Source organism: Scyliorhinus torazame, chromosome 4 (genome assembly GCF_047496885.1).
Source record: "Scyliorhinus torazame isolate Kashiwa2021f chromosome 4, sScyTor2.1, whole genome shotgun sequence".
In the NCBI taxonomy this organism is placed as follows: domain Eukaryota; kingdom Metazoa; phylum Chordata; class Chondrichthyes; order Carcharhiniformes; family Scyliorhinidae; genus Scyliorhinus; species Scyliorhinus torazame.
The window spans coordinates 351887860-351909252 of NC_092710.1; the positions used below are offsets into that span (position 1 = coordinate 351887860).

General features: G+C 49.5%; 1 protein-coding gene across 3 annotated transcripts in view; it reads right to left on the reverse strand.

Annotated features, from left to right (window-relative positions):
* lbr (lamin B receptor) overlaps window positions 1-21393 on the reverse strand; it is a 147833-nt gene that overhangs the window by 14006 nt on the left and 112434 nt on the right. For all 3 annotated transcript variants that reach the window (XM_072500296.1, XM_072500294.1, XM_072500295.1), the window contains 2 exons: window positions 17577-17631; window positions 2938-3132 (listed from right to left, as the gene is read on the reverse strand). In XM_072500296.1, the coding sequence (XP_072356397.1) occupies window positions 2938-3132; window positions 17577-17631 (250 nt within the window). The remainder of the gene's footprint in view (window positions 1-2937; window positions 3133-17576; window positions 17632-21393) is intronic.

The window sequence follows — 21393 nt, forward strand, 5'->3', positions numbered from 1 at the left end:
TCAGAGTGGAGATTTAAAAAGAGCGGGAGCTGAGAGTCAGAGCGGGGATTTAAAAAGAGCGGGAGCTGAGACTCAGAGCCGAGATTTAAAAAGAGCGGGAGCGGAGAGTCAGAATGGAGATTTAAAAAGAGCGGGAGCGGAGGGTCAGAGTGGAGATTTAAAAAGAGCGGGAGCTGAGAGTCAGAGCGGGGATTTAAAAAGAGCGGGAGCTGAGACTCAGAGCCGAGATTTAAAAAGAGCGGGAACGGAGAGTCAGAGTGGAGATTTAAAAAGAGCGGGAGCGGAGAGTCAGAATGGAGATTTAAAAAGAGCGGGAGCTGAGAGTCAGAGTGGAGATTTAAAAAGAGCGGGAGCGGAGAGTCAGAGTGGAGATTTAAAAAGAGCGGGAGCGGAGAGTCAGAATGGAGATTTAAAAAGAGCGGGAGCGGAGGGTCAGAGTGGAGACTTAAAAAGAGCGGGAGCTGAGAGTCAGAGCGGGGATTTAAAAAGAGCGGGAGCTGAGACTCAGAGCCGAGATTTAAAAAGAGCGGGAGCGGAGACTCAGAGCCGAGATTTAAAAAGAGCGGGAGCGGAGAGTCAGAGTGGAGATTTAAAAAGAGCGGGAACGGAGAGTCAGAGTGGAGATTTAAAAAGAGCGGGAACGGAGAGTCAGAGTGGAGATTTAAAAAGAGCGGGAGCGGACAGTCAGAGTGGAGATTTAAAAAGAGCGGGAGCGGAGAGTCAGAATGGAGATTTAAAAAGAGCGGGAGCGGAGAGTCAGAATGGAGATTTAAAAAGAGCGGGAGCTGAGAGTCAGAGCGGAGATTTAAAAAGAGCGGGAACGAAGTTTGAAAAACAATTCAGGAGTGGTATCATAGTAAAACGGTATGTTCATTGGTTGTTAAGTAACTGCTAATTTGCATTACCTAGTCTAAATTGCTTTCAGATTAAAGGTATGAAGAGAAATATTTTACAGAACAGAAAGACTAAAACCAGCTGGAATTTTAAAAAAAAGCAAATTAAGAGCTAAAGAAATAAAATAGAGGTGCAGGGACAGGTGATGTGTTGTACCTGCATGATGTGGGAGCTGGCATCTGTAGCAAGTGTTGGTTGAGGAACTGCAACTCAGTTGATGAGCTGGAGTCTGATCTTCAGATGCTGCGGCACATCAGGGAGAGGAAGAGTTACCTGGACGTTGTGTTCAAGGGGCAGTCACACCCCTTAGATTAACCACTTTGAAATCGGTCAGTGGTGTAGCCATCTAAGATGGCCACCTGCAAAGGAACATGGGAATTATGGACAACCCAGGACTCAGACAGATACAGAGCCTATGTGTATCTGAAACACAGGTAACCAGACCTGATCGAAATCCCTGCTTGTTTGCATTTTAATGGCCCATTTTCCCAGGACAATAGAACTCCAATCAAGCAACCGGTACAGCCACAGACTGATCGGCGCCACTCCCCTTACTCAGAAAGCACAACTGCCAGGTCAATGAACGCTAAGGACCCGGCCAGCCACCAAGGCACCCGCCCCTTTATTGGCCGAAATAGAAGCGAGTGATCAGAGCCCTGTCGAACTATTGGGTCCAAGACGAAGGACCGCCCCAAAGAGCGCAAAATCCCAGAGGGATAAAAGAGGACACAGCCATGTGTTCTGATTCTTTTGGATCCGGTCTGTGCCAACCCAACTGTAGCAGGAACAGCCAGCCAAGTTCAAGACCAATGATCGCTACCTGATGGATGAGCCCAGCAGAGACAGAGCCACTTTCTTCGAACCAGCCAAGTGAAATCCAGATAAAGGCCTTATCCATTTGCACAGTGTCGGTCGCCCTGAAGTTAAGTATAGGTTATTGTAGCTGATAGGTGTACTTTAACTCGTAGTAGATATTGTGTTGCATGTTGAGATAACTCTTGTGTATGTAAATAAACCATCTTTTGAACTAACTAACTGGTTGTGTGGTCATTTGATCGATATAAGGGAAGGCTTGTGGTTCACCAACATTATTAATGGAGTAACAGTGGTCAGGGGCAGGAGGGTGTGACTATGAGTGAGATAGGTAGAGGGATCCAGGAGGTAGGGTTGCAGGAGCATAAGCCCTTGTCCAACAGGTTCAAAATGCTGCTCCCTGTGGTATTAGATTGGGAATGTGGGGAGGATGAGCAAAGAGATTAGAGCACAGTGGTACAGGGATACATTCAAGGGGCGGAAAAGAAATGGATAGTATAGTTAGGAACATATACACTATTCTCTCTGACCAGGATTGAGAGTCCCCAAGACCTCCGGCATCCCCTCCTGCTTCCCACTGACATCGCACACCTATCACCCTCCCCCAGGGTTGGCTACAATACTACCCACCTTGAAAGTCACTTTCTTATTGACCAGCACTGCCACCCCCCTCGTCTTTACGTCCAACCCCAAGTGGAACACTTGCCCCACCCATCTCTTCCTCAGCCTCATCTGATCTCCCAACTTCAGGTGCTTCTTCTGCAAGAACAAACTCCTCAAGTGCGTGAAAACACACGGCCCATTCAACCCTCGGACATAAACCATCTTTAGCCAGCTCCTCCTGGCCTCCGCCGGAAGATGAAATAATCTTAAAACCAGAGTTAGACCATTTAGGAGTAAAATGAAGTAACATTTTTTCTGGAGTGTTAGAAGAACATTCATTGCTTTCCAAACAGTTTTGAGATAGTAGCTCACATCACTAAAAAGCTGAAATTGCTAGAGATACTCAGAAGGTTTGGCAGCATCTGTGGAGAGAGGAATTTCAGATTGATGACCTAACATCAGAACACCAATGCTCCAGACCTGTGGCGTGTTTCCAGCATCAGTGGTAGTTTGTCTTTGTGCCACTTAAAAGGGAGCTAGTTAAGTATTTGAGAATACATAAAAAGAAAGTAGGCAAGTGCAGAGAAATGGAATTAGAATGAATGGAATTAATGAACAGTCACTTACCAGAATTTCCTCCTGCTGCCAGCTCATCAGTAGGAACATGCCAGGAGCGCAAGTACAGGTAAATGCTCAGCACAAGGGAGAATACCATTGCAGAGATTGCGAGTTGCAACAGGTTATTGTGGATATAGCTTAGGTTCACCTCATTGTACAGGGCAGCCGCTAATGCAGCACCACACAGCAGAAATGCATAGAATGCTAGGAGAAAAATTGAAGACTGTCAAGAGTATTTTCAGAATTGAACACCAGTAAGGAAAATAAAACTATACTTATATTAATACCAGTTCCCATTTATGGGATATTCTTTACTATGTTAAGGTTGGCTCTCACTCACACAAAGGAAGACACTGCCCCAATGAGTTGCAATGAAGGGACACAACTAAAACATAACTCTTTTTAAAAATAAATTTGGTCAATCTTGTGTATTTTCTTCGGTTTTCTCTCTAAAATTTGATTTTTAATAGACTATTTTCCTGATGGGACTGAGACACTCTTGTTTCTCCTTCAAACGTTAATGTTAGCATTTTCAAAGTGCTGATCGAGTAGCAGATTCTGTCTGGTTGCAGAACCAAAATAAAAACATTGGGCATGGGTGAAGGAACTGTGATAGGTGGGAGGGGAAGTTGTGAGGAAGATGTAAAGAGAAGTCTGCAAAGGGTTGATCGGATTCAGGCCTATCCCTGATAACCTTTCACCCTTTGCTCATCAAGAATCTATCTTGCTAGAACAAACAAAGAACAAAGAAATGTACAGCACAGGAACAGGCCCTTCGGCCCTCCAAGCCCGTGCCGACCATACTGCCCGACTAAACTACAATCTTCTACACTTCCTGGGTCCGTATCCTTCTATTCCCATCCTATTCATATATTTGTCAAGATGCCCCTTAAATGTCCCTATCGTCCCTGCCTCCACTACCTCCTCCGGTAGTGAGTTCCAGGCACCCACTACCCTCTGCGTAAAAAACTTGCCTCGTACATCTACTCTAAACTTTGCCCCTCTCACCTTAAACCTATGCCCCCTAGTAATTGACCCCTCTACCCTGGGGAAAAGCCTCAGGCTGTGCCTTAAAAATATCCAAAAACTCCTGCTTCCACTGCCTTTTGAGGAAGAGAGTTCCAAAGTTCCATACCACCCTCAAAGAAAACATTTAGCCTCATTTGCATCATCAATGAGCAACCCCGAGTTCCGGATTCTCCTACAAGAGGAAACATCTGTCCACATCCAGCTGGTCAATACCCCTCAGGATCTTAAAGATTTTAATCAAATCACCTCTTGCTCTTCTAAACTCCACTGGATACAAGCCTAGCCTGTCCAACATTTCCTCATAAGACAATCCTCCCATTACTGGCATTAGTCCAGTAAACCTCTGAACTACTTCTAACGTCCTTCCTTAAATGTATATACTCCAGATGACAAAGGTAGCCTAGATAAGGAGCTCAGAAGGCTTTCAGGATAATTTCTTACAACAGTATGTTCTGGAGCCAATCAGAGAGCAGGCTATACTAGACTCGGTATTGAGCAAAAAAGATGGGATCAATGAGTGATCTCATAGTGAAGGCACCCCTAGGCAGTAGCGACAATAACTATGACTGAAGTTTTCATTCAGTTTGAGGGATAGAGGAGTGAGCCCAAGACTACGTTTAAACTGTTTATGAGGGCACAAAGGCAGAGCTGGCTAAACTGAATTGGCAAATTAGGTTAAGGAATAGGTTAATAGAGATTAGGTGCCAAACATTTAAGGGGATATTTGAGAATACACAGAATAAATACATTCCAACAAGCGAGCAAAAGTCCAAAGGATTGACACACTATCCGTGGTTAACTAGAAAGATTAAAAATGGGCGGTAAGGTGGTGCAGTGGTTAGCACAGCTGCATCATGGTGCCAAGGACCTGGGTTCGATCCAGTCCCCGGGTCACTGTACACGTGGAGTTTGCACATTCTCTCGGTGTGTGTGTGTGTGTCTTACCTCCACAACCCAATGACATGCAGGGTAGGTGGATTGGCCAAGCCTTTGTTCAAGAAGGTGCGCAGGGAAAAGCCTGGGAACTACAGACCGGTGAGCCCAACGTCTGTGGTGGTTGTTCGAAGGTATTCTGAGAGACAGGATCTACAGGCATTTAGAGAGGCAAGGACAGATTAAGGACAGTCAGCATGGCTTTGTGAGTGGAAAAATCATGTCCCACAAATTTGATTGAGTTTTTTGAAGGGTTAACCAAGAAGGTAGATGAGGGCAGTGCAGTCTATATGGACTTTAGCAAGGCTTTTGACAAGGTACCGCATGGTAGGTTATTGCATAAGGTTAAATCTCACAGGATCCAAAATTGGCTTGACTAGAGAAGACAAAGGGTGGTTGTAGAGGGTCAAACTGGAGGCCTGTGACCAGCGGTGTGCCTCAGGGATCAGTGCTGGGTCCAGTGTTATTTGTTATTTATATTAATGATTTGGATGAGAATTTAGGAGGTATAGTTAGTAAGTTTGCACGTAACACCAAGATTGGTGGCATAGTGGATAATGAAGAAGGTTATCTAGGATTGCAACGGGATTTCCGGTGACGACGGGCGGGAGGCAGCCGCACATTGGAGGGCTTCCGTTCGGGAATGGCATTTTCGGGGTTTAATGCCCGGTCCCAGGGGCAATGGAGACGGCAAAAGCAGGGAGAGGGCATAGTGAAGGGAAATGTTGAAAATAAGTTAAAAAACGGCCGTGAAAAAAGGGGCTGAAAGTCCGTCGGGGAGTGGAAAGGTCACCGTGGGGACGGCAAGAAAAGTGGAGGCTGGGGCACCAGGGGAGGCCGCATTGCCCACGGCTGAAGGAATGACTAAGGTAATGGCCGTGGAACTCAAAAGGCAGTTCACAAAAGACATGGGGGCGATGAGGAAGGAGATGGGGGCGGTATTGAAAGTGCTGGTGGTGGAGGCGATTGCCCCGGTGAGGGCGGTGATATTGAGCGCAGTGCCGGAGGTGCGGGAGCAAGGTGAGGCGCTGAAGGAAGTGGAAGAGACATTATTGCAGCACAGTGATCAACTTACCTCGATGGGGAAGAAGATGCGGAAGGCGATAGAGATCAACAAGGGTCTGCGAGCCAAAATGGACGACTTGGAAAACAGAACCAGGCGATAGAATCTGAGGATTGTGGGTCTGCCCGAAGGAGTGGAAGGCCCAAGGCCGACTGAGTATTTTGCCACGATGTTGGCAAAGCTATTGGGGGAGGGGTTGATCCCTCCCGATATGAACTGGATCGGGCTCATCGGCCGTGGAGGCCTGTACCAAAGGAGAGTGAGCTGCCAAGAGCAGTGACTCTGTTTTCGTAGGTACTGTGTGAAGGAAAAGGTCCTATGCTCGGCAAAGCCGGGTGAAGAAGGCACTGTACATCAGTAAGGTGCAGTGCGGCACAGCATACCCAGCTAAGTTGAGGGTGACCTACAAATCCAAGGACTTTTGTTTTGGAAGCAGCGGAGGAGTTTGCGAAGGCAGAAGGACTGTGGCTGAATTGAGAAATGGTCATGTACAGATGTAGCCTCATGTAACTGTATTTTTTCACTGCGTGCTGGTGTATGTGCTAAATGAGCCAACGTTGTATATATTTGGACAAGGGGAGAGATGGGACTTTCACTTGCAATGATGATTCTTTGGAGTGTGTATGCGGAGTGTGTGTGCTAAAGGGGATTTCTTGGTTTTCCTGGGACCGGGCAAGGGGGAAAGAGACCCGGGCGGGGGCCTCCAAGCTGGCTGGTTTAAGCCGGCCAGTGGGTGGGAGTGAGGTGGGAGGGGCTGCAGCCATCGGAGCCTGGCAGAGTAGGTTCCGATGAGTCTAGCCGGGGTGGAAAGTTTGGGGGGGGGGGGGGGGGGGGGAAAGGAACAGGGGTTAGGGGGAGGAGTTTTATAAGAGGAAGTGGAGGGGAGGAGTCGGGGAGGTTTTTAAAAAAAATACAATTCATGGGTGTCATTTCCGGTACTCTTTCGGGGATTGGATGGCATTGAATGTTGTGGGGGGGGGGGTGGACTCTACAGGTCAATGGTGACCATAGGCCAGTGTTCTTCAAAGTCGGGGGCGCGGTCCGCGGGTGGGTCGCAGGCGGGTGTCGGGTGGGTCGCGGAGCCATTGTCCACGGCGCTACCGACGCGCAAATCCCCGCGCAGCAGCCGGCTTTTCATAATGCCGACTCCAAGCGGGCGTGAACATGTTAAAAAAAAAAAATTTGGCCGCATTGCGTAGGTGCGCCGATAATCGGGCACGCATGCGCAGTTCAGCTGCTATTTTTTTTTTTTTTTAAACGGTTGCAGCTTTTTAAAGTGGATTTTATTCATTTATTTTATTCATTTAAACTTTAGTTTTTTCATTTATTTTATTCATTTTATTTTTTTACAAGTTCGGGGGGGTTTTATTCATTTTTTTCATTTATTTTACTCATTTTTTTTTTACAAGTTCGGGGGGTGGGTTTATTTGATAATTTTACAGGAAAAAAAATTCCGAACTTTGGACAGATGGAGACTCTTACTTTCTGACACCGGGAGGCTTCACCTTCATCCAACAGGTTCCATTGGAGGAGCATGTACGAGGGCCAAAGGGACCAAAACCATTTCCTCCATTTTTGTCAGCAGCAAACAAGGTAAGAGAAAATGGTGGGTCGCGAAGGTCGGCCGGCCGGCGTGGGTCGCGAAGGTCGGCCGGCGTGGGTCGCGAAGGTCGGCCGGCGTGGGTCGCGAAGGTCGGCCGGCGTGGGTCGCGAAGGTCGGCCGGCGTGGGTCGCGAAGGTCGGCCGGCGTGGGTCGCGAAGGTCGGCCGGCGTGGGTCGCGAAGGTCGGCCGGCGTGGGTCGCGAAGGTCGGCCGGCGTGGGTCGCGAAGGTCGGCCGGCGTGGGTCGCGAAGGTCGGCCGGCGTGGGTCGCGAAGGTCGGCCGGCGTGGGTCGCGAAGGTCGGCCGGCGTGGGTCGCGAAGGTCGGCCGGCGTGGGTCGCGAAGGTCGGCCGGCGTGGGGTCGCGAAGGTCGGCCGGCGTGGGTCGCGAAGGTCGGCCGGCGTGGGTCGCGAAGGTCGGCCGGCGTGGGTCGCGAAGGTCGGCCGGCGTGGGTCGCGAAGGTCGGCCGGCGTGGGTCGCGAAGGTCGGCCGGCGTGGGTCGCGAAGGTCGGCCGGCGTGGGTCGCGAAGGTCGGCCGGCGTGGGTCGCGAAGGTCGGCCGGCGCGGGTCGCGAAGGTCGGCCGGCGCGGGTCGCGAAGGTCGGCCGGCGCGGGTCGCGAAGGTCGGCCGGCGCGGGTCGCGGAGGTCGGCCGGCGCGGGTCGCGGAGGTCGGCCGGCGCGGGTCGCGGAAGGTCGGCCGGCGCGGGTCGCGAAGGTCGGCCGGCGCGGGTCGCGAAGGTCGGCCGGCGCGGGTCGCGAAGGTCGGCCGGCGCGGGTCGCGAAGGTCGGCCGGCGCGGGTCGCGAAGGTCGGCCGGCGCGGGTCGCGAAGGTCGGCCGGCGCGGGTCGCGAAGGTCGGCCGGCGCGGGTCGCGAAGGTCGGCCGGCGCGGGTCGCGAAGGTCGGCCGGCGCGGGTCGCGAAGGTCGGCCGGCGCGGGTCGCGAAGGTCGGCCGGCGCGGGTCGCGAAGGTCGGCCGGCGCGGGTCGCGAAGGTCGGCCGGCGCGGGTCGCGAAGGTCGGCCGGCGCGGGTCGCGAAGGTCGGCCGGCGCGGCGGGTCGCGAAGGTCGGCCGGCGCGGGTCGCGAAGGTCGGCCGGCGCGGGTCGCGAAGGTCGGCCGGCGCGGGGTCGCGAAGGTCGGCCGGCGCGGGTCGCGAAGGTCGGCCGGCGCGGGTCGCGAAGGTCGGCCGGCGCGGGTCGCGAAGGTCGGCCAGCGTGGGTCGCGAAGGTCGGCCAGCGTGGGTCGCGAAGGTCGGCCAGCGTGGGTCGCGAAGGTCGGCCGGGTTGGATCCCGAAGGTTGACCGGTTGGTAAAAATGGGTCCCCGGAAAAAAAGTTTGAAGAACACTGCCATAGGCGATTCCTGATTCCTTTTTTTTCCCCTTTGTTTTTCCCATCGTGGAGGGTTTGTTTTATTTGATGCTTATATTGTCAGGTGGGGCGTTGTTTGGGGTGGTGGGAGGATGGGATCGTTGTTGTTGATAAGGGGATTGACTTTGTATTTATTACCGTTTACTGCTTGTTGGTGGGGTGTAAGTTTGGAAGAAAATGTGAAAATGGAGAATAAAAATATTTTACCAAAACAATCTAGGATAGCAACGGGATCTTGATCAATTGGGCCAGTGGGCTGATGCATGGCAGCTGGAGTTTAATTTAGATAAATGTGAGGTGTTGCATTTTGATAGATTGAATCGGGGCAGGACCTGCTCAGTTAATGGTAGGGAGTTGGGGGAGAGGTTATAGAACAAAGAGATCTGGGGGTACAGGTTCAAAGCTCCTTGAAAGTGGAGTCACAGGTGGACAGGGTGGTGAAGAAGGCATTCGGCATGCTTGGTTTTATTGGTCAGAGCACTGAATACAGGAGTTGAGATGTCTTACTGAAGTTGTACAAGGTATTAATAAGGCCACACTTGGAATACAGTATAGTTTATGGTCACCATATTCTAGAAAGGATATTATTAACTAGAAAGTGCAGAAAAGATTTACTAGGATGCTACCGGGACTTGATGGTTTGAGTGAAAAGGAGAGGCTGGATAGACTGGGGCTTTTTTCCCTGAAGGGTAGGAGGCTTAGGGGTGATCTAATAGAGGTCTATAAAATAATGAGGGGCATAGATAATGTATAGTCAACATCTTTTCCCAAAGGTTGGGGAGTCCAAAACGAGAGGTCATAGGTTTGAGGGGAGAGATACAAAATGGTCCAGAGGGCAGTTTTTTTCCCCACACAGAGGGTCATGAGTGTCTGGAATGAGCTGCCAGAGGTACAAGCGTAGAGCAGGTTCAATTTTGTCTTTTAAAAGGCATTCAGAGAATTATATGGGAAAGCTGGGGTAGAGAGGGGATATGTGCCAAATGCAGGCAATTGGGACTAGCTTAGTGGTAGAAACTTGGTGGCATGGACAAGTTGGGCCGAAGGGCCGGTTTTCATGCTGAAACCTCGGTGACTCTAATTGTCCCTTAATTGGAAAAAATAAATTGGTTACTTTAAATTATTTTTAAAATATTAAAGATCAAACGAAAAAGGATGAAATTATGCAAAGACAGGCGGAAGGTCAAAGGTTTAGACAGAATATAAAGAACAGCAAAGGATGAAAAGATTAATAAGGAGGGAAAAATTAAAGTGAAAGTTAGCTGGAAATATAAAAACAGGCAGTAAGAGTTTCTAACAAGAAACGAGTTAACCCGATAAAAGAGTCGATTGAGCAGCTGGAGCTTAGATTGGACGCCCAAGATCGGGTTTTTTCCCCCCTCTGTTCTTTTTTTTCAAAATGTTTCTCGTTTTTGGTTTTGTGGAAGCTGTTGTAATGCCTTCTGTATTGATTTGGGCCCAGTGGCAGAGTTGAGTCAGTTAAGGTTTTCAGGGCAGCACGGTAGCATAGTGGTTAGCATAATTGCTTCACAGCTCCAGGGTCCCAGATTCGATTCCCGGCTTGGGTCACTGTCTGTGCGGAGTCTGCACGTTCTCCCCATGTGTGCGTGGGTTTCCTCCGGGTGCTCCGGTTTCCTCCCACAGTCCAAAGATGTGCAGGTTAGGTAGATTGGCCATGTTAAATTACCCTTAGTGTCCAAAATTGGCCTTAGGGTTGGTTGAATGGGGTTACTGGGTTATGGGGATTGGGTGGTGTGGGCCTCGGTAGGGTGCTCTTTCCAAGAGCCGGTGCAGACTCGATGGGGCCGAATGGCCTCCTTCTGCACTGTAAATTCTATGTAAATTTGCACTGTTGGGGGATGGAGGTGTGCTTGTGTAGATTTTGGTGTTTTTCTGTCGGGCAATTGTGTGGAGATTGTTTGATGTTGGAGTTTGTTTGTATGGGGGGGGGGGGGGGGGGGAGAAGGAGACGTAGGGAGGGAACAATAGGTGGGAGACGATCCGGCGCCAGGGATGGGGGCCACCAAGTTAGCTGGGCGGGCGAGCTCACGGAAGCGCAGTGGGGGGGGCATGCATATGTTTGGTTTATCAAAGGGGTTGGGTTACAGAGTGTCGTTACTTGGGGGGGGGGGGGAAACATTCTGCTGACGAGGGAGGGACTTGGGCCAAGGGACAGAGAAGAAGTTGGGGACGGAGGCTGCCTGGGGCAGGCCGATGGAGGCGTGGAGCATGGGCTGGAGGCGGGCCGAAAAAAGAGGATGGCTGATCGGCGAGGGGGGGGGGGGTGCAATGAGCCCCCCCCAACTAGGCTGATCACCTGGAATGTTCGAGGGTCAAATGGGCCGGTCAAGTGGGCACGTGTGTTCGCGCATCTTAGGGGACTGAAGGTGGACGTGTTAATGTTGCAGGAGACGCACCTTAGAGTAACTGACCAGATTAGATTGAGGAAAGGCTGGATCAGTCAGGTCTTTCACTCGGGACTGGATACAAAGACTAGAGGGGTCGCGATCCTGATCAATAAGCGGGTGGTGTTTGAGGCGTGTAGAACAGTTTAGGATGTGGGAGGTCGGTACATTATGGTCAGTGGGAAACGGGAGGGGGTGCAGGTGGTATTAGTAAATGTGTATGCGCCAAATTGGGAAGATGTGGAGTTTATAAAGAGGATGCTGGGGAAGATACCGCACAGGTTGGTCTTGGGAGGGGACTTCAACACAGTTATTGACCCTGGCTTGGACCGGTCAATTTCATAGAATTTACAGTGCAGAAGGAGGCCATTCGGCCCATCGAGTCTGCATCGGCTCTTGCAAAGAGCACCTTACCCAAGGTCAACACCGCCACCCTATCCCCATAACTCAGTAACCCCACCCAACACTAAGGGCAATTTCTGGACACTAAGGGCAATTTATCATGGCCAATCCACCTAACCTGCACATCTTTGGACTGTGGGAGGAAACCGGAGCACCCGGAGGAAACCCACACACACACGGGGAAGGATGTGCAGACTCCGCACAGACAGTGACCCAAGCCGGAATCGAACCTGGGACCCTGGAGCTGTGAAGCAATTGTGCTATCCACTAGGCTACCGTGCTGCCCTCAAGCTCAAAAACGGGCAGGGTGCCAGCAATGGCAAAGGAACGAAGCAGACGGGGATGGATCCATGGAGATTTGGGCAGCCGAGGGTGAAGGAGTTCTCCTTCTACTCACACGTGCATAAAGTGTACTCCCGGATCGATTTCTTCAGTTTGAGCAGGGCCTAACTGGCAGGGGTGGTGGACAAGGGGTACTCGGCGATCACAATCTCAGACCATGCTCCGCACTGGGTTGACCTGCAGGTTAGTAAAGACAGTAACCAGCGCCCGCACTGGAGGTTAGATGTGGGACTTTTGGTTGACGAAGGGGTGTGCAAGCAGCTGAGGAAATGTATTCAGAACTACCTGCAGGTCAACGACACGGGGGAAATTCCAGCAGCGATGGTCTGGGACGCACTGAAGGCGGTGGTCAGAGGGGAGCTGATCCCGATACGGGCCCATAGGGAGAAGGTGGACAGGGCGAGAGACGGACCAACTGGTTTAGGAGATACTGCAGATCGATAGGAGGTATGTGAAGACCCCAGAGGCAGGGCTTTTAAGGGAACAGCGGAGGCTACAGGCGGAGTGCGGCTTGTTAACCACAGGGAGGGCGATGGAGCAGCTGAGAAAGGCAAGGGGGGGCGATATACGAGTATTGGAAAGAAGGCCAGCAGAATGCTTGCACAGCAGCTTAGAAAGAGGGAGGCAGCCAGGAGTAGGGAAGTAAATGACGGAGATGGGAACCTGGTTGGAGATTCAGCAGGGGTGAATAAGGCATTTAGGGATTTCTACAGTAGACTGTATAGGTCGGAACCCTCTACGGGGCTGGAGGGGATGAGGCACTTCTTGGAGGGGGCTGAATTTCCCAAACGTGGACGGGGAGCTATAGAAGGGCTGGGGGTCCCGATCGGGTTGGAAGAGGTAGTGGGGGTCTCAAGGCCAGGTGGGTAAAGCCCGGGGCTGAAAGGGTACCCAGTGGAGTTTGTCATGCGAGAGTGCCTTTAAGAACTGGATGTTTAAGCAATGTACGTTTAAAAAAACAGTTATGTCATAGAGTGGGTGGAGCTCAGCTCAGTTCAGCCATTTTGCAGTTTGGTTTTGCAGTTAGTTTAAAAGCAGTGTGTGTGTTTCCAGAGAGCTGCAAGTTTTGCAGTTTAGTTTTGCTGAGAGCAGTTTAAAAGTAGAAAGCCAGTTTGCGACAGTCTCTGCCATTCTACAAAATGTAAATATATCCTTTAACCTGATGTGATACTGTTTAAAGATGTTAAGTATCTTCGTAGTTTGAAGGAACATTTTAAGGAAGTATTTACTGTTGCAATATTTTCTGAGTTATCTTTGAAGTAAGGGGTGTTAAGAGATCCAATGTTTATTTAAGATGTTAAATTGAGTTCATGGAATAAACAGTGTTTTGTGTTTAAGAACCCACGTGTCCATAATTGTAATCCCACACCTAGGGAAAAGCCGTGCGCTCGGAAAAGCAACAAATCCATTAAAGGGAGAGGTTGGTTGAACTCCATGATACATTTTGGGGTTCTGAAAAGCCTCGCCCATAACAGGTTTTATAAAAAGTTCTCTGGGATATTGGGATATTGTTGATGAGGATTTTCGATGACGCAAAGGAAAGAGGGGTGCTGCCCCCGACAATGTCACAGGCCACAATTTCGCTGATTCTGAAGCGGGACAAGAACCCGGAGTTGTGTGGGTCCTAAAGGCCGATATCCCTGTTGAATGTGGATGCCAAACTGCTGGCCAAAATGTTGTCCTCCAGGATTGAGGATTGTGTTCCGAACGTTATTGGGGTTTGTTAAGGGTAGGCAGTTGGTGGCCAATGTAAGAAGGTTGTTAAATGTGACCCCCGGAAGGTAGGGAGGTGGAGGTAGTGATCGCAATGGATGCAGAAAAGGCTTTTGATCGGGTAGAATGGGATTATCTGTGGGAGGTACTGGGACAGTTCGGATTTGGAAGGGACTTTGTTGACTGGGTCAGGTTGCTGTATCAGGCTCCTCTGGCGAGTGTATGGAAAAATAGGACAACATTGGACTATTTTAGACTGCACCGGGGGACGCAACAGGGATGCCCCCTCTTCCCACTGTTGCTCGCGCTAGCTATAGAGCCGTTGGCAATTGCTCTGAGAGCCTCAAGGGGCTGGTCGGGGGGGGGGGGTCGCAGAGCAGAGTCGCGCTCTATGCAGGCGACCTGCTTCTGTATCGGACTCATTAGAGGGGATGGAGGAAATCATGAGGATTCCAGGGGAATTTGGCCAGTTTTCGGGTTATAAGCTAAATATGGGGAAACGTGAGATGTTTGCGGTCCAGGCGAGGGGACAGGAGAGGCGATTGGGGGAGCTGCCGTTTAGAATAGCAAGGGGAAGCTTTAGGTACCTAGGCATTCAAGTGGGGCGAGAATGGGACCGGCTGCATAAATTAAATCTGGCCCGGCTAGTAGACCAAATGAAGGATGATTTCCAAAGATGCGCTCCCGTTGTCATTAGTTGGGAGGGTGCAGGCGGTGAAGATGACGGTCCTCCCGAGATTCCTGTTCGTGTTTCAATGTCTCCCCATCTTTATTCCGCGATCCTTTTTTAAACGGATCAACAAAGTGATCTCTGGCTTTGTTTGGGCGGGCAAGACCCCGCGAGTAAGGAAGGTAATTCTAGAGCGGAGTCGGGGAGGGCTGGCGCTGTCAAATTTTAGTAACTATTACTGGGCGGCGAATATAGCCATGATCAGGAAGTGGGTGGTAGGGGAGGGATCGGCATGTGAGTGTATGGAGGCGGCTTCATGCAAGGGCACCAGTTTGGGGGCGTTAGTAACTGCGCCTCTGCCGTTCCCGCTGGCACGGTACTCCACCAGCCCCGTGGTGGCGGCGGCCCTGAGAGTCTGGGGCAATGGAGGAGACATGTGGGAGCAGAGGGAGCATCGGTCTGGTCCCCAATCTATAATAATCACCAGTTTGCCCCGGGAAGTATGGATGGGGGGGTTCCGGATATGGCGGAGAGCAGGCATAGAGAAGATTGGGGATATGTTTATAAAGGGGAGCTTTCCGAGGGCGCTGGAGAAGTTTGGGTTGGCGAGGGGAAACAAATCCATGAATCTGCAGGTGCGGGACTTCCTACGTAAACAGGTGACAACCTTCCCGCTCCCACCGCTAAGGGGGATTCAGGACAGGGTGGTTAGAAGAAGGGAGCGTCTCGGACATTTACAAGGAAAGTATGGGGTCAGAGGAGACGCAGACGGAGGAGCTGAAGCGCAAGTGGGAGGAGGAGAGATCGAGGATGGTCTACGGGTGGACGCGTTGAGTAGAGTCAACGCGTCCGCAACATGTGCCAGGCTCAGCCTGATACAATTTAAGGTCATTCACCGGGCTCACATGACAGTGGCCCGGATGAGCAGATTCTTTGGGGTGGAAGACAGGTGTGCAAAATGTGCGGGAGGACCAGCGAACCATGTCCACATGTTCTGGGCATGTCCGAAGCTTAGAGGATTTTGGCAGGGGTTTGCAGAGGTCATGTCCACGGTGTTAAAAACAAGGGTGGCGCTGAGTCCAGAGGATTTTCGGGGTGTCGGAAGACCCGGGAATCCAGGAGGAGAAAGAGGCAGACGTTCTGGCCTTGCTTCCCTGGTAGCCCGGAGACGGATACAATTAGCTTGGAGGGACTCAAAGACCCCGAAGTTGGACACATGGCTATCGGACATGGCTAGCCTTTTCTGTTTGGAGTAAATCAAGTTCGCCTTGAGAGGGTCAATGTTAGGGTTCACCCGGAGGTGGCAACCGTTCGTCGACTTCTTCGTGGAAAATTAGTCATCAGCAGAAGGCGGGGGGAGGGTTAGTCTAGCTTAGAGTAGGGGGTTAATAAAGGTGGGACCTTGTAAGGGAGGGAGACGGCTTTTGCACTATGTTTATAGTTTCATGTACATTGTTTATTGTGTTGTTGTTATAATACCAAAAAATACCTCAATAAAATGTTTATTAAAAAAAAAGAAACGAGTTAACAAAATGAGCGCTTGTACTATAGAAAGTGAGTGCGGAGAATTGACAATGGAAAGCAAGGTCATGGGTGACCCACGGGCTCAGTGCTACCACACTCCTAGAATCTTTGACGGTATTTCCGCAACCCCATTCCAGAACCTCTCCAAACTTGGACACGCCCAAAACATGTGGGTCAGTTCACCCCTCCACCGTTGGGAAAAACCAACGCATCCTGGACTTCGTCAGATATGCCCTGTGTACTGCCTGAAACTGTATCAGGCTTAATCTTCCACACGAAGAGGACGCATTGATTCTGCGCTGAGCCTCACTCCAAATCCCATCCTGCATCATCCCTCCCAGCTCCTCTTCCCACTTCGCCGAACTTCCTTAACTGAGGCTTCCTTCCTTTTACTCAGCTTCGCATATACATCCTTTTTCCCACACCACTCCTTTAGCCACGTGTTTACTTCCCTACTTTTCTCATCCCCATGCCAATTTGCACGTGGCTCGGGTGATAATCCAGAGATTTAATTTTGCTCCTGGTTTGATTTGATTGATTTATTGTCACACGTACCGAAGTACAGTGAAAAATATTTTTCTGTGGCCGAGGGAACGTACACAGTAGACAAAGAAGTAAAATTAACAGAGTACATTGATAAATGGTACATCGACAAACAGTGATATTTCCCAAACAGGTCCTCTTTCCTAGATTTGCCTATGTTGTTTGTCCCAACATGACCACAACAACTTTATAATGACCTGGACAGCATTCGGGTATGGCCTGATAAACAGCAAGTAACATTTGTCCCATGCAAGTGTCCAAAAGGCCATAAGACATAGGAGCAGAATTAGGACATTCGGCCCATTGAGTCTGCTGCGCCATTCAATCATGGCTATGTTTCTCATCCCCATTATCCCCATAACCCCTGATCCCCTTATTAATCATGAACCTATCTATCTCGGTCTTAAAGACACTCAGTGATTTGGCCTCCACAGCCTTCTGCGGCAAAGAGTTCCACAGATTCATCACCCTCTGTCTGAAGAAATTCCTCCTCATCCCTGTTTTAAAGGATCATCCCTTTAGTCTGAGATTGTGTCCTCTGCTTCTAGTTACCATGCGGGACTCTCGTTCCTGCATACAAAGGATGCAATCAGTTCCCCTAATTATAGAATCCCCTACACTACCACTTGTTTTTTTGCTCCCCCCTTGAATGGCCTCCTGTACCACGATGCAGTGGTCAACTAGCTCATCCTCCCTAGTCCTTTTCCTCATCCACACAGGGAGCAAGTACCTCATACCTGTTGGACAAGGTCAAGAGCGGAGGCTCCTCCATTTCTGAATTCAGGATCCCTCTACCTGCCTCACTTGCAGTCACACCCTGTTGTCCCTGACCACTGACCGAATCAATTACATTTTGAATTAAGGGTTTCACTGAACATTCATTTTTTAAAATCAAGGATGGGAAATAAAAACTTGCGAAATAGTATATCTTTGAATCAAGAGGATTGAGAATCAGAGGAATCCAGCAAACTAAGTGGGTTTGATGCACAGAAATGGGATAGACTGTTGCACTGAATGGTCATTCTCTATTAATATTTTGTGAATCCTGTTAAGTACATACCATTGATCCTGTATTGAAGCTTCTTTCCATTTGCTAGCGGTACTCCATCAACAATCTGTGTGTAACAGAAGTAATTGTTACAGAAATCAATTGGTTCATCAAGGACTATCACTGAAATTGCAGCAAATAAAAGGGAGAAGTAATATTTTCATAAACAGCATTTAGAAAATGGACGTGCAGCCATAATGAGGCTGTATCCAAAATAGCTAACTTTCCTGAACGGGTGATTGACCACAGGACTAACCCAACATAATTCACCATAAAAATGTGGCTTTTGTAACCCAGCAGCTTTTGACCAGTTGGGTAGTTGTCCAGTTTTATCCTCCCATGAACATTTTTCCCTAATTGAATAAAAATATATTTGCTAAATTGTTCTTTTAAACAAAGTCAGGTCCTATCAGGGTCAGGAAATAGAGTGCTCTCCATTTTTTGGCGCTCACTGTCACCAGTAACTACTACCAAATCAGGTATAATATACTATTATGTAGATACAGAAGTAGTCCTGGGCTTGTCTTATTTCCTTTTTCCACAGCCATCCTTATGGCATAAATGAGATTGCCAATTAAATTCAGAACAGCAGGTAGTTTTATACTGTGGAATTAGGGTGAAGCTGCCCCAATCTTCTTTAATGTGGCATAACTACAGCTTGTATTGTGTTAGTCTGGGCTGGAATTGAACCCTCACCCTGGAAATAAGGACAGGACACAAAGATGTACGAGAACCAGTCGTCTAAATAAGCTGCCTGCACATAGCTTTGTTAAGATCCATTGTGCAACAGGGGTTGGAATGACAACAAGTCCGGAATAAATCGCTTCAGCTTCCCTGGGATTCGATATTTAACAGTATCAGAAATTAATCTCGGCTGGTTTGTATTTTTTCCCCAAAATCTCCCAAGTATTAGTGAGTTGTGTAAACAGGATAATAAAAATTAAACAACTAGTTTACATACCTTCCTGATTAAAACATAACTTGCAGTATCGCTCTGTTGAAAACAACAGTCAATGATGCCTCTAAAGTACACCTCTATTTGAGCAACCAGAGTGACCAAGCTATTCCAGGAGTATCTTTGGGAAAATTACCAGACAGTGAGAGAGTTTTCCTCTGAAACATGCAGATAAATTACAACCTTATGAACTGAAATGATTCTGTCACTTAAACGTCTACACCCGTCAACAATTAATACTGTGGACACTAAGCTGCAGGAGTTCCATGAGGTATTGGTAATGCATATACTGCCATATTTATCAATCTTACTGTGAAAGCACAAGCCAGACCCATCGCCTCTACATGGAGAAGGACAAGAGCAGTAACATCACAAGAATATCATTACTTCATTGTCTCTTCAGAGTCCTCACCCACCCTTGCCCCTCCCCCTCACAAACTGTACTGCCTTAAATAATGTCGCTGCCTTCTTAAATTTGCACAAAATTCCCCATATAACATGATTATTACTGCACGGTCACCTCAAGCACATACTGCCCACACGATTTCAGAACGCGGGCTACCACTGCTTTCTCAGGACAACTAGAGATGGGCAATAAATATGCCCTTACCGGGGCTGCTCCCATCGTTAGGACACTTAGAAAAACTCTTAGATTCACCACATACACATGGTGCCACATCTATTATCTCCAACAATGAAGGGAACAAGTCCTATGAAATCACAGAGATTACTTTTTTTGGAAAAACATTTTACTGGAAGCATTTTCAAATATATACATAACAAAGAAACTATACAAAAAAACAACTGCAGCAACTACAAAACAAAACATCCTTGCACACCCCGTCAATCCCCCCAACCCCCCCACCTCAATATTCCTTAAAGAAGACGCTGAAGAACAGCTTCCACCTCAAGGTTGAACCCGTCTTCTACCCCCCTAATGGCGATTCCTCCTCAGACAGCAGTTTATCCTACACTGGGAGTGGCAATACTGGAAATGAAGGCACCTACATCCTCATAGTCCCTCGCCTCGATTGTCGAAGAATGGTGCCCACAAGGACATGCCTTCCATTTTAAAATGCTGCCGGCACCGGTCCACAATCTCAATGTTGATACCACCGGGCCCATGGAGTAACTGGCCGGCAAGAATGGGAGGGGCGGCAGCCCCTAACAGGACTGGACACTGTTGATGCAGGAAGGATGTTCCCGATGGTGGGTGTCTCCAGAACCAGGGGTCACAGTCTGAGGGTACAGGGTAGACCATTTAGGACAGAGATAAAGAGAAATTTCTTCACCCAGAGAGTGGTGAGCCTGTGAAATTCATTACCACAGGAAGTAGTTGAGGCCAAAACATTGAACAGTTTCAAGGAGCAGTTAGATATGGCACTTAGGACGAATGGAATCAAAGAATATACGGGAAAGTGCGAATAGCTTATTGAGTTGGATGATCAGCCATGATCATAATGAATTTTGACGGTTTGACGGGCAGCACTGTAGCATAGTGGTTAGCACAATTGCGTCACAGCTCCAGGGTCCCAGGTTCGATTCCCGGCTTGGGTCACTGTCTGTGCGGAGTCTGCACGTTTTCCCCGTGTGTGCGTGGTTTCCTCCGGGTGCTCCGGTTTCCTCCCGCAGTCCAAAGATGTGCGGGTTAGGTGGATTGGCCACGTTAAATTGCCCTTAGTGTCCAAAATTGTCCTTGTGTTGGGTGGGGTTACTGGGTTATGGGGATAGGGTGGAGGTGTGGACTTGGGTAGGGTGCTTTTTCCAAGAGCCGATGCAGACTCGTTGGGCCGAATGGCCTCCTTCTGCACTGTAACTTCTATGAATGGTGGTGCCGGCTTGAAGGGCCGAATGGCCTCCTCCTGCTCCTATCTTTCTATGTGCCCTCAAGCTGGTCCCTTTACATGAGGCTGCCTCCATCCACCCCACCCCGACCGCTCCTCCAGTGCCCATTTCCTAAGCATTGCAATGTTTGCTACCCAATAAGTTTTGCAACTTCGGTAACACTTGAGCCACCCTCTTCTGGAGCAACACTGCCACCCCCCTCATCTTCATAACCAACCCCAAAAGGAATACCTGCCCCACCCAGCCATTCCTCAACCTCGTCTTGTCCCCCACTTCAAGATGTCTCCTAAAGAAACCCCAGGTCCGCCTTCAAACCCGTCAAATGAGGGAAAATTCAAAGACCTTTTAATCGGCCCATTCAACCCCCGAACATTCCACGTAATCAACCATAAACAAATTAACAAACAACCAACCCACTCCATCCCCCCCGGATCGTCCCCCCACTGCAATCCCGTTAACTCGCCTGCCTGCTGGCATGTTGGCCCTCATTCAAGGCTGCCCCCCCCCCCCCCCCCCCCCCCCCCCCACACACACACACATGGGAAATACAACAATCCGCCTGGCACACACACCCGCATTCCCCATACTGGCATCTCCCATCCTCACAAGCCTCCCAGTCCGTAGTTTCTCATGAAATTACTCGTCTCCTCCGGGGTGTTGGAATAAAATTCCTGATTCACAGAATCACAAAATAATAAAGTGCAGAAGAGGCCCTTCAGCCCATCGAGTCTGCACCGACACATGAAAAACATCTGACCTGTTTACCTAATCCCACTTGCCAGCACTTGGCCCATAGCCTTAAATGTTATGACCTGCCAAATCTCATCCAGGTACTTTTTTAAGGATTTGAGGCAACCTGTCTTGATCGTGATCTCAGGCAGTGCATTCCAGACTGTCCCCACCCTCTGGGTAAAGAGGTTTTTCCTCAAGTCCCCCTGAAACGTCCTGCCCTCACCTTGAATGTTTGTCCCCTTGTAACTGGCCCTTCAACTAATACGGACAGCTGCTCCCTATCCATCCTGTCCATGC